General features: G+C 36.5%; 2 protein-coding genes across 3 annotated transcripts; one reads left to right on the top strand and one right to left on the bottom strand.

The window, feature by feature from the left end:
• The first annotated feature begins 86 nt into the window (after positions 1 to 86).
• Positions 87 to 1,498, top strand: LOC142976683 (uncharacterized). The gene has a single exon (XM_076120183.1). The coding sequence runs from the start codon at positions 251 to 253 to the stop codon at positions 977 to 979; it is 729 nt and encodes a 242-aa protein (XP_075976298.1). The 5' UTR covers positions 87 to 250; the 3' UTR covers positions 980 to 1,498.
• Positions 1,499 to 1,559: 61 nt separating this feature from the next.
• LOC142976682 (trypsin-1-like) lies at positions 1,560 to 7,860 on the bottom strand. 2 transcript variants are annotated; one of them, XM_076120182.1, is made up of 7 exons: positions 7,709 to 7,860; positions 5,605 to 5,806; positions 5,096 to 5,255; positions 3,551 to 3,713; positions 2,867 to 3,094; positions 2,385 to 2,559; positions 1,560 to 2,061 (listed from the first exon to the last, which is right to left on the bottom strand). In XM_076120182.1, exons 2-7 carry the CDS (start codon positions 5,798 to 5,800, stop codon positions 1,943 to 1,945), a joined length of 1,041 nt encoding a protein of 346 aa, XP_075976297.1. In that variant the 5' UTR covers positions 5,801 to 5,806; positions 7,709 to 7,860; the 3' UTR covers positions 1,560 to 1,942. The 2 variants fall into 2 exon arrangements, with proteins under 2 accessions (XP_075976297.1, XP_075976296.1); XM_076120181.1 differs by having other exon boundaries at positions 7,622 to 7,856.
• Positions 7,861 to 13,261: the final 5,401 nt, after the last annotated feature.

The following is a 13,261-nucleotide window of genomic DNA, read 5'->3' as shown; positions in this document are numbered from 1 at the left end:
GTTACTAATAATCTACAATTTTTAGCATATTGCTATTCTATTACCATAGCAAACCCTATAATGTTCAAATAGGAACATGCTAAAGATTCTAAAAGCTTTATCGATCGGGGTGCTGGATTGACTGAAGAAAACAGCTGTCGATGAGATTTTTGTTTGTTGCGCAATTATTATAATAATCACATTTCAAAAGCCAAAACAAACACATTAACATCTGGCCATCTTCTAAAAAATTAATCAAGTTCTTTAAATAATGTCTAATCACAATATCATGGACAGTATCCGGTCATTTTTCGGCCTGCAGCCGAATCCGCCCAGAAATGATTTCCGAAATCCAATTTGGAGTTCTGACGATGAAGATGATGGAGACGAATTATACACAAGACAGCAAATAGAAGCTTTCAGTGAAGCCATGGATATACATGAAGACTTCAGGAAACAGATGCATGATATGTTTAAATCTTTCGGCTCTATGTTTGGGGAGTTCAAATCGTTTTTCCAGGACGATCACATTGATGCTTTCACAAGTATGGCCTTACCTGATAATCCAGAATCAGGTAATTTCGCAGATACAGACTCTAACAGAATTAGAGAGTATTACTTGAAACCAGGATACCACAGTCATGGAGAAGATCATCCTAAAGAAGACATTGACTTGGATGGAAAAATTTCATCAAATGAAATATCAGGATTATTAAAACAGAAGAAGGATTCTCACAAACCTGGACCTATCAGTCCATTCAATGGGAATTTAGTTCCTGGCCGGTCATTCTGTCAGACAATCATTACGACGAGTGTCACAAAGCCCGATGGAACTGTAGAAACTAGAAGGATTGTGAAGAATGGCAATGAAGTGATAGAGGAGACCACAACATCAACAGGCCCTGACACTCGGGGACCACACACACCAGGTTTGGATCAGATATCAAGTCCAGGATTTATATATAACAATCTGTCATCATTTTTTAGAAATTATCATTAATACTGAATTGCCATTTTCTGGTTACATTTTGTAGACAATTTGGTGAGAACTTTAGTTTAAGATATTATTGTATTGATGTATTTTCTCTCTCATACATAGGATTAAATTATATTTGATAGATTCATCTACCTTTCCATAAATATTTAACAGCTATGTGTTAGCTGGCTGGTCTCTTCCTTTGGCCCTATTTTGATTAAAGTAGGTGTATAAAAGTAGGAGTGATCAGCGGTTAATATATGACTATACATTTATAATATGTGTTAGCAAGTAATTCATGCATCATTATTTAGATATGTAGTAACAGTAGCCAAAACTTGCAATATGCTCAATGGACACTCATATAATTGTTATTTATACTACTACACATTTACTGAACTATTTATTATAACTAATATTTTATAAATCTGGATGTCATTTTGGGTAATATACGTAGGGTTTCATCTCAATGTTCATAGACTCAGTAATAAGACAACTGGTTTGGACTTTTATCATAATATTTAATAAACCTTTTCAAATTTATATTTGTGTATTTATTTACAATTATTGGCAATGATAGGGCATTAAAATAAATAAACAACTGTTTTATTCCTCATAATTTATTCAATAAATACTATTCTTATAATAAAATAGAGAGCTTAAATGCAAACAAAAGTGATAAGACAAATTGGGTCATAATTTGCATACTTTACATTGGGCAACTAGAATTCATGGTGATTTTAGAATAATATAAACCTTAACACATGGCTTCCACAATAGTATCAGAATAGCCAATCACAAAGAAAAAAAACTGTTAATATTCTTTGAGTGGTCAGTCACTCGAACCACTTCTTTGGTTCATTAAATGCTTTTACTTATCTCAGAAGAAACTCCTACTTCCCCAATATAATGCAAGTACTTCCTTATAGCATTGTCTAGTTATTTGTCATATCACTTTGGTGAATGTATGTAGTTTGTTGAATGTATTCAATCGCAGTAGCAGGCGTCTGGTGTGTTGCTCTTGATCCACGTCAGGTATCGGTTGACGCGGGAATACACGCCGTACTTGTTCGGTTGAGCGCAACCCTCGCCCCATGAGACCACACCTGCAATTATCGTGATCTTTATTTGCTAGACTTACCACAAAGATCTATTCACAGATTTCCATTAAAAAAAGTCAAGTTTATGATGTAGCGTAGGTACCTACTTATATTTTTGCATCTTTAAATTCGTAAAATATGTACTTATCATAGAAGATGTTAACTAGTAGAAAATTGTATCCCAAGCAGAAACATAGTATAAAATTGGGATAATATTGAAATTAACCACTTTCTTAAAGCATTCTTATTCCCGACGGTATCAAATTCGCCATCGATTTAATGAAATTCAAACTAGTTAAACTCCCTGGCAATTGGCAAGATATACTAACCGACTTCCTGATATTTCTGTAGCGTCTCATTGTACACATGGAGCGGGCCGCCAGAGTCACCCTGGCAGGCGTCACGCCCTCCCTCGGGCTCGCCGGCACAGATCATGTTCTCTGTCACTCGTCTGCCGTAAGACCTGTCCCGGCACTCCTTGTTTGATACAATTGGGACTTTCACCTGTAAAATTAAGAGTAGTTTTACAAAACGATTGTTAGCTCCATGACATGAAAGTAATTAATGGATTTTCAATAGAATTATTTTTGGGCGCATGGAATATCTTGCTTTACAAGAGTTACCTACCCACAGGCGGGGCTATCAGCTATTATATCTGAAGTGTAAACCTACTCAAGTTCCCAAATTTGGATGTCATCACGGATGATACATTTCATAGAAGTTCGCAAGGACTATTTTTCCACTTATGGTGTAACTCTTACTATGTGCAGCAAAATGTCTTTTTGTCTTCCTATATCCCATAACAGCTTACCTCCTGTAAAGTATTGGAGACAAAGCCTCCCTGTTCAGTGACCCCCCAGCCTATAACAACGCCACACTCCTTGGTGTAAGACAAGCCCGCGGTAGGCAGGCACACTGGCCGTATCCTGTAGTCTTCCTCCTCTGGCTCGGGTTGCGAGGTAGTCCCCTCAATTTCACCTTCTGTCGTCGTCGGCTCATCGTCAGCGCGAGCGCGTTTCACCACGTTGCTTAGGTCTATCTAGAAATTAGTTTGTTTTATTCTATTAAACGACATTAGGTACGTTGTTTATTGACGAAATATTACAAAGTAGGGTAGAGAGAACTGAGAAGAAGGGTTTAGTTTATTCAATCGCCAAACATGAAATTTCCATAATGGCAGTGCCCAGAACCTACTTCACAGTCGTTAGTAAATGAATGTGTTATCGATACAAGCTATGCCTTGAATTTTATAGTAAACTATCTTTGCAATGATATTGAGAGTGAAAAAATTCGTTAGTGATGATGCTAAAGAATTTTATCGCGAGAAAGTGCTTTCTTTTCTGTCACGCGACTACTTAAAACATTGTCTTCGCTAAGAAAGTAAATTCGAAGCGATATTAGCACTAAATCAATGATCAAGAATCCCATATGTGTGCCGCCTCGGCCAAATAACTGTTGGATTTTTAGTAATAGTTTAACTAAATCAAATAGTTACCCTTTCGTCTAGTCTGAGAAGTGCAATGTCGTTGTCATAAGTCCCCGGGTTGTATCTCTGATGGACTATGACCTTGGACACCTTCCTGTCTATGGTCTTTGTCTCGTTACGGTTGGTGGTGTCGTGTTCTAGAAGACGGACCGTTACGCGCTCTTTGCGGAACCTGTAAAACAGAAAAGAATTCTTTAAAAAGAACAGATGAAAATCTTAGAATTAGATCCTAACTAGTTGCCGTGCAGATTTGCTATTTCACTATATTAATTCTGTGACATCGTGCAAAGCGACAGTTTTAAATTAGCGCCATCGCCCGATTTTCCGCGAAAACAACCCACACCTATGCTTCGAAAGATCTTGTATCGGTCATGAGATAGGATAATCCTAGGTTAGATATCATCCGGACCGCAGCACCATAGTAAAGTATTAGTTAAAAATATAATTTGCTATTGTTTTAAGTATATTGTTATTATTATCTATTTAATTTTGGCTTTTGGCAATCTTGTTTATTTCATACATTGTTATGACCCGTTTTCAGTTTCGTTATAGTCCACACGCTCTTACTCCGGAAATAATTGCGGTATTATTTAGCTGCTAGCAACTATACCTATGTATGTAAGTCCCTACTTAAAGAAGAATCACACGGCTGATTTCAGTAGAAAGTTATAATTTAGGCTGTGATTCCATTCTCAGCGTTAATTTACATAAAGATTCAACATTCAGATGCAAACTGAGTGCATGGCCAGAACGCTCGAATGGCACTGCGCCAAGTGAACGTATCGTTACGATCTCACCGATGCGACACCAGGTAATAAAACAATATATTTATTTATGCAGGTAACTAGCTGGCATAAGACGAATCATAATTAGTAGTCTTTATGATTCTGCACCGCCATTTTCTGCAGCCGGTATTGTTGTGGACCGAGAGTTTGACATTTAAACTGAGATCCCCAGAGGCGCTGATTCGTTTTTCATACAAAATTTGTCGATAGCTTTCTTTCTTCTTTATTTAATCGATATATTATTCGATAGCTAGCCGGTTGTATATCATCGCTAGTACTAAGAAATCGTCCTTCTGAATACTCGTATCAATATGTGGTAAACAATAGGTACACGTGGTTAACAAGAGGACGATGCATGACCGCTTAGTTTCAGTCGACCCAATCGCATTTTCATTCACGGCGATTGCATGTGGTCCCTTGCAACGTGTGTTTCCTCCGTCAGTGAGATGTGCTTTTGTGGTTGAAGCGGTTTACCTTTCATCCTAACTATTTCTCAGCCCAGTTACCTCACTTAGTAGAAGGTGCAAGGGTTCAATTAGCTTTTATAGAAGTGTAGGTAAAAATACCTTTATTACGACCAAATGTGCCTGTTTTAGCCTCTTAGGTTTCAAATTATCAAACCCAAATATGTCATGGAACTTGTTTTAGCTGACTGTCCCCAAAAAACTGTTTAAAGTTGTATAAGCGTTACTACAAACACTTACATCCCGGTTTGCCGGTAGATTATCGACTACTTTTCTAGCAGATTATACTTAGAAACTATACGTACCCTGTGCAGTGAGCAGCGGTCAGGACATAAAGGTCGTTGATAAGTGACGCTCCGCAGTAGGCTCTGCGGTTGTACATCAGAAGTGCCATCCATGGATACTCTCTCTCTTTGGTCTCGTACCCGCCGACTATCCGCCGCTTCGTTCGCGCTATGCCACATTCTAGAAAAAAATAACTTTAATTTACAAATATCTAAAATAAAGAATAATGCGCCATGAAAAGTAATTATATTTTAACACAATTTAACGATTGCAATTAAATAATCCATGCTTTATTTGATGAGAAAGCTCCTTACGCGGAGTGCTTAAAGTACCTACCCAATAACTTTTTTTATTCATTATTTTAATGTTGATGGCAATTGTAATGCGTAGCATTTCATTGTCGTTCTTAAAAATACATTTACATACTATCTTCTGAACATAATATTAGGAAAAGCGTCTCCTTAAGGACTCCGACTACACAGATATGAAAAATGTTTATGTCGTTTTCTTATTTCCATGCTTTACTTACGACAGGCAGAACAATCCTTGGCTGTAGGCTCGGGATCATTGACGGGGGTGTTCGGGGGCTGGGGGTTCTGTCCACCGCCCAGAAGGTTACTAATCCAGTCAATGATAAACCCTTTCTCGCCCTCTTTCGGCTCAGTGACACTCGCAGACTGGCAGCTTGCGATGCACAGGCATACCAACGGTAATGCCCACTTCATTTTTCACTGCACACAAATAAGTAACAAATTTGATAGGCGTGAGTCAATATTTCAGCTTTTACAGGATTTAAGGACATTCAAATTTAAACGCTAGATTGAAAACTTTTGGTATGTTGTGGTAAGGTGGGGGTTGTAACGATACTGGAAGTGTTGACGATAAACGTGCTTGAAATAGATCAGGGTGTGTCATCTTCCGGCAATTAAATGGTTCCGAAGAGGATTTATCCAATCGCAAACTAAAATAAGACTCGAGCAGACCGATAGTAAGTTTAAGGTTTAATATCACAATTTAATTGAAATGTAATCCGCATCAATACTTCCAAATCAGAGCACTACATACTCATACATAAAGCCTTTGTCGCTTACCTGTCCTGATGCCACATTTTGATAAAAGAAAAACGTGTTCGGGGGCAATTCTGACTCTACATCGGAATACCCATGCCATAAAGATGAACCCGCTTACGGTAACAAGTGCATTATGTTCACGTTTTCCTTACCCAAGGATACCACAGTTATATTAATTAAACTCCCGATAATATAATTTATATGACACTTTGTAATGGAACAATTTTTGGTTGCTACCGTAAAAGCATTTGTAATATCGCAATTTACACCGCGACAAAGCCACAAGTACCTGCTGGCGCCGTTTTACATTGAATCTCATTTAACGTATGACAATCAAGTTTTCGACGAGATTGCACTGCTGATAATCTTAACGGAGAATCAAGGACACGACGTAACCGGGTCAAAAAACCCGCTGCTCCCAACGCGAAGTACCGCTAGCTCAAGATCACTAATGTTATCAACACATTAACATTTATTTTGTTTTAGTCTTCACTTTCGAACCTGATCCTAACCTTGAGACCTAATGAGAGATCAATCACAACACTAAATCACGTGTCAATCAACTTAGGAACCTACTGACCGAACTCATTAGCGGCTCTTAGGTCATGGGCTTTATTTTTTGTTTGAAAGAAAGTTTTCTCTTTGATTTGAATAATATATTCGAAGTTGAATGCAAAAAATGTGGTATGTATTTTTTGCTGTTTATACACCTAAGTCGGTCGATAGGTCGCGAACTTTGTACGTAAGTGGGTAACAAGGATATTTTAACTCTTACTTATTTTTTATCATACACTTACGCGATCTTTAACCTTCTTATTTTACCTGTTGTTACAATGTTTCATAGAAATTCACTTGGTACGATACTCAGAACGGCTATAAATTAAATAATCAGTGAATAGTAAGTGTCGGAATAAAATTGAAATTTCCCGGTTAGTATGCGTGGTGCGTCGCACAGTTGTCCCGGCTCTACCAGTAGAGAGCTAGTTCGTTTTCCTGTTACCCAGTGTTTTGTCGGAAATGAAAGTGTGTAAGCACTTAATCATCGCTTAGTATCATTTATTTTACATTTTCCGTTTTAGTTTTACAAATTTTCACGTGATTACTCACAAAATTATCACGTAGGTGTTTCGTTAATAAGTATACAAAAAGACTAATTAGTATGATGGTTGCAATGCTGTTGAACGCGGGAATTATTATAGTTGCAAATGAATATTGTGTCGTTTTATGAAAACATATTGAAAATCAATATCGATCGGAGCCCTTTTCATTACGAGACCTGTGCCCAACAATAGGACGTTATTGAGTTGAATTGGTTTTTCTATTTATTTATCTAAAATTATGCGGTTTTTCACATTAATTTGCCTAATATTAATGCCAGTATGTATTGCACTTAGTTTGTCAACAAACATAAAGAAATTAATGTAATACGCGACAAATACTTAAGACGATTAAAAACAAATCATGGATTATACTAACCGTTTATCAAATCTATGGTAGAGCACACACAACACGACACTGCAGCACCGAATAAAAATCAAGGCTAAAAATGAAATCGGAACTCACGGGGACGGTCTATGTGGAAGGAGGAAGAACAAGTGGCGGCTGACCACTCGCCTGACCGTCAACACACTACGAGATTGAGCCAGAACTCGGCAACACTTTCTCCACAACGCTCTACTTTGCTGCCTTAGTCCTGCCGACTGTATGCAAGTCCTACACCCGCACATCAACTTATAAACAACTCCACAACGTTGTCATAAATTCCATTACGATTTTCTGTAATCTATGTGGAACTATTATCGGTTTAATGGAAACATAATTGGGGTCGGTTTGCGTATCATGTGGGATCCTTTACCTACACGCGATGATTTATGTGATGTAACTCACACTAAACACTTTGTTGTCGCTGTTACGTGCTGGTAATCAGCCGCTTACATTATATTGTTATGATTTATTAGAAGCTCTTTTCTCTAATTGATTGATAGGTTCCAGAATAAATGTAAAATATCGTTGTTTCCGCCAACAAGCTCTGTTAGACTCCCGAAAAAGTTTTTAGCTGTTACAGTTTTCCCAACCTGGAGTAGGCTTTATCAGTTGCAATTTTATGACACGATATGACGTATTGTTTGTTATATCAGATTCGCAGAAGAAAAAACTAGCGGTCTTGCATCTATAGGCAGAACGCTACTTAATAATCTTAAAATTGTGTTTATATCTTATAGGTAACTGTAGGTCAGCTGAGACCACTATGATGGGGCCACATAAAAGAACTAGGTAGATTCTTATCTCTAATTTATATCATAATTGGAAGGATCATCAAAAAAAATAATAATAAAGCGATCTTAACATACTGGCTGATAAAAAGAAAGTCATGAACTTTCAAAAAGTTTTATACGAAACCGTTATATTAATGTCCCAGTAACAACACCTTGTAATTATCAACCTACATCGTCTAATAATAATATTGGAAATGCCTGCACTCCTTTTAATTTTGGTCGTATGGGCGTATTTATTACCGGTCAACGAGAAACAACAGGCGCTTGAATTTTACAATTAAAATGTATTGCAATACGAAAAAAGGTGCGTTGCAATGTCAGTTCAGTAAGGCTCTTTTGATGATTGTTAGTATTGTTACCAATATAATATATAACGTAATGTGATTTCTTAAATTAATATTTCACCCAGAAGAACGAAAAAAGGAACGAAATATTCTCTTTTTCCGACTTTCTTAAAACCGTAACCGTGTAATCCTTGTATTTGTTTCATCTAACCAGTTTAGTAACAACATAGAGCGGCATTTGGCACCTGACACATACTTTGGAGGCCTTACCATTAGTAAGTTAATACAGATTGGATTTTCCAATCCAGCAATTTGAACTAATATATTCATTCACCACTGGTTTCAATAAAATGTCGGTAGTTTATCGTCTGCCTTCATTTTGTATGTCTATCTCTTGCTAGCTGTCTGAACAGTGTCTGCGCACCGTCCATATCAAGCAAAGGCTGGAAAACTAGCCACTGGGAATCTCATCCTCCCAACAGACTCACCTGCTACTGTCAGTCTGCTATATAAACATATTGTATAGTACCTACAAACATAATAGACAATATTATGCACATGAAAGTGCGATTAAGCCGACAAATTCGCAATACGGACATATTCGATTCAAGCCCTCTTTTTCAACACTTGTGCTTAAAATCTTCGTGTTCCAATAACCATATAAAAATATAAAATTAAAACAATAAAAACAATGTCACGTGTGAGTTAACGTGATAATGTTAAATATTATGATGTTTTTATTTACTTATCCTCGAGGTAATGAAATTCATCTGATTACAACATAGTGCTATTGTTTGTGATTCGAGTGACATTCATGCTCTTCACCGTACACCATTGCCATTCTAATCTCTTTATTTGTTGAATAACAGGCAATATACCTACATCCTTCAATTAAATATGAGTAGCTCCTGTCTACACTCGCTACTGTTATTATTAGCATTAGTTATTAGAAAAGAATATCGGACTTCTAAGCCACATGCTCAAATTATGAATTGTCCAAATTATTTTTTAGTCACTAATATAAATTAGGTATTACGACGATTGACGACTGACAGCTGTTACTTCTATCGTTCTATTATTGCTCTGATGACGATTATACCCTTATTAAATTAGTGGCACATTTTTATAATATTCCGAGTTGGGATGTATGGCTCTATATTCATATTTGTAAAGTCTACGGAGCTTTGAACTACGACAGCGAAAACGTTTTAAAAAACGAACTAAGAAAATAATATTGATCTCGAGACGTCAGCGTCAGCTGGTAATTTTTTTACCTTATTTTGCTTTTGTTATGAACCACTACCATTGTTAGCAAAACTTTAATTATTCCTTAAGAATAACACAATGAAAATACGTTCAAGTTTTATTTGATGCAATGATTTTAGTTAGGTACTTCTGTTACTAATTATGTAACTTGAAGCGTAGAATTAACTCCTCAAAGAAAAAAACCAACTGAAAAAGGGAGCCTACGGCATACAAAAGCAACTACCCAAACTTCAAAATCGGGATTGTTCAAGCGTGGAACCCTAAAATGCACACGCCAGGGCAACCGTTATTCATTGTTACAAATAACATTTTGGCAAAGTTATTAAACGTGTGAAATAAAAACGCAAACCACTTTGAATGTAAAACTGGCACGTTTAACTCGTGCATTTTACTGATATTATTTTCGTTATCTCGTGAAGCACAGGGCAAGTTAAAAGCCTTTCTCCCCACTGAGCTTCGATCGTTCGCGACATTGTAACTAGGCCGAACAAGCAATATCCCACAGTATTGCGACGAGAACGCTATAAATTCAGTACTTGTTTATACAAGATTCCGATCTGTATAACCACTATGTTTATCTGACGTTTTGTCTCCTTATTACATTTTATTTCTTTCTTTCTTGTATTTAATCAACCTAGAGTCATGTTGATGCAGCTGAAAGCAGCCCTTTCACTGAGCAGATTTTATTGTACCTACTATGATGTAGATGTTATATTTTTTTATGTGTATTTATCATTTAGATACCTAATATCTAATAACTGCCAAAATTGTAACACCACATATCAGTACACTTGGCTTTCAGTGTCTCATACGTAAGTAGAGAGCGCTAGTCTTAACTTGAATAATTTTCATCCAAGCAATTAAAATTGACTTGATTTCCGTTCCGGCCGTTGAAGGGTTTATAAAATTCATCATCATCGAATTCAAGATCATTTATGAAAATATAGCATCGAAATAAACGTATGCAGATATAATTCGTATTAAGATATGTAGGTACCTAATTGTACCTACTTACATGTGCCCTCATAACATGAACTAGCGCATAAGCGCAACATAGTTGATAACAGTCACATAATATTAGCTAAGTAGGTATCTAGTGCTATCTAGTATCTAGGTATGATATTACTAGTTTTACTCATTGAGTTGTTTTAACGTTGGTTCTACATTCCTATCGCAATTACGATGTGAAGCATATTTGCATATCTAGGTACTATTTAAAACGTTATAGAACTTATAAAAGAAAATAATATAGTAACGAACTTAGACTATAATACTAAAATGTCTATTTTTTGTTTAGGGAAAGTTTGTCAAGGTATAAAATCTATTTTTATTGCTTTATTTCATGTAGTATAGAAAACTACTTATACATTTATAATGCGTTGGCCTCCCTTAGAATAACCTGTTGCCATAAAACGGATATGTGACAAAACTCCAGGGGGTTGCTGAGGATTCCATCAGAAATGCTGCCTCCGTGGCGCAGTGGTTTAGGTCACCACGCCAACACCACTGCGTCGGGAGGTCGTGGGTTCGTTTCCCACACGGAGCAATTATTTGTGCGATCCACAAATAATAGTTTCGGGTCTGGTTGTGCTTTGTGTCCGTTGTTTGTATGGTTGTAAAAGTCACCGCGACACAAGAGCAATTCTTAGTGCGGGAGTTGTCTTTTACAGAAAAGAAAAAAAAAAGAAATAGAAATACCCGCGTTCCCTTGCACGACACGTGTAACGAACCTAAGGCCTTGTAATCGTCACCGTGTTCCGCTACGTAATCAGATCATTTAGTTTGACATAATGCGAATTTAGCTATCACAGTCAAGGAAAACCCAACCTTGAATTGAATGTCCCATGATACTACCTTTATTATCAACAGTGACAATGACATCAAAATCTATAACAAACTAACTGACACGCCTTCTTAATTATACGTAATTCATATACAGAGTGCGTTTTGTATAGAAACTGTTTGAAATAAACCTATACCAAGTCTTTACACAGATTTTGTATGATGTCACTTAAGTTCGTGGTACAAATTGGCAAGCAAAAAGAGTCATGCCTCGAGAGGCATACGGACATTTGAAAATAATATTTGAAGTAATTTTTTTTAAGTTAAGTTTTCGATTCAATATTTTCTACTCATCTGTGATATGGTTTAACACCCGATATTTAACCCGAACGAGCTCTTTTCCATTCACAAATAAACATTTCCATTTCAAAAATTGCATTTATTTTATGCTTTATTCGAGTTAAACATTTCGATCCCAAACTTCTCAAAGATCACAGAATCTAATAATAATCTAAAATGTAAACTACAGCTTTTACCATGAATGCAATTATAGTATTCGAGTTCATATTTGAAAATCATTTCAACAACTACCTATACATTATGCTACACACGTGAAAGATAAGGTTCCGAACTCGCCCTTTGATTATGTTGTAATTCACAGAAGCTTCAATGTAATCAAAAAGTAGAACAGTACATGGTCAAAGTGACATGCAGGCCCAACTCGGGCCACGGCTCCAATATCTGGGTCAACGGTGCATAGGATTTATGTATTCAAATATATAACAATAAATATGATAAAACAAAATAACTACTGTTTCTCATAAACCCGCATCGAGTTTTTGAATCGATTCGAGCAAAGCGTGAGTATTTTCAGGTTAGTTAAGGAAAACGTAGCTCATATTTCGTTTTGCTTTACATAGTCAAGAGTTCGGATCCTGTGAAGTGCAACGGTTCAGGTTTTCAGTCAAAATAACCTAGGGGTACATAGGGTTTCAATAACAGTGTTGAGTATCGGAAAACTTGTAAATTCATTATCCAAGTTGTGAATAAGGCTCTACAAATTAATGAATTAAGGAGTACATAGAGCTGTGAAATTCTTTCATACTCTTAGTCCTATTTTAACGTCACTGCGTCGTCATATATCTCCGTATGTGTCTCCTTAAATTAATTTCGTGTGAGAGTTCTAGATAATTAAGTGTGAGAGTTCTAGATAACTTTAGATCGTATTCCTTACAATTAGTGCGTGAACCACGGTGATACTGTGTTACGTAGACATGCGCTACAATTCCGAGAAGTCATTGAGGCAAAACAGAATACTTTTTGTAACAATTTAGGAAAACAAAATTTAGTTCCTCTACCAGAACCTGAAAAGTGTTACGATAATATTTCGCAAGGTATGTTATCTAACTCAAAATCATGTTTTTTTAAGCTATCCGAACAATATTTACCTCAAATCACAAAACAATTACACTAAGAGGAAATAAAAGTAAAAAATATAGCTGCGGCGC

Source organism: Anticarsia gemmatalis, chromosome 11 (genome assembly GCF_050436995.1).
Source record: "Anticarsia gemmatalis isolate Benzon Research Colony breed Stoneville strain chromosome 11, ilAntGemm2 primary, whole genome shotgun sequence".
Classification (NCBI taxonomy): domain Eukaryota; kingdom Metazoa; phylum Arthropoda; class Insecta; order Lepidoptera; family Erebidae; genus Anticarsia; species Anticarsia gemmatalis.
Note: the sequence above shows the minus strand (reverse complement) of the source record. Positions and strands in the feature narration are given on the sequence as shown.

Bases quoted from the DNA above. Each gene is read 5' to 3' on its own strand.
- LOC142976682 (XM_076120182.1), bottom strand. From the start codon at position 5,800: ATGAAGTGGGCATTACCGTTGGTATGCCTGTGCATCGCAAGCTGCCAG. The intron at 2,560-2,866 runs GTAAGCTGTTAT...TTAATTTTACAG, and splicing joins TCTCCAATACTTTACAGGAG to GTGAAAGTCCCAATTGTATC. The intron at 2,062-2,384 runs GTTAGTATATCT...CGATAATTGCAG, and splicing joins ACAGAAATATCAGGAAGTCG to GTGTGGTCTCATGGGGCGAG.
- LOC142976683 (XM_076120183.1), top strand. From the start codon at position 251: ATGTCTAATCACAATATCATGGACAGTATCCGGTCATTTTTCGGCCTG.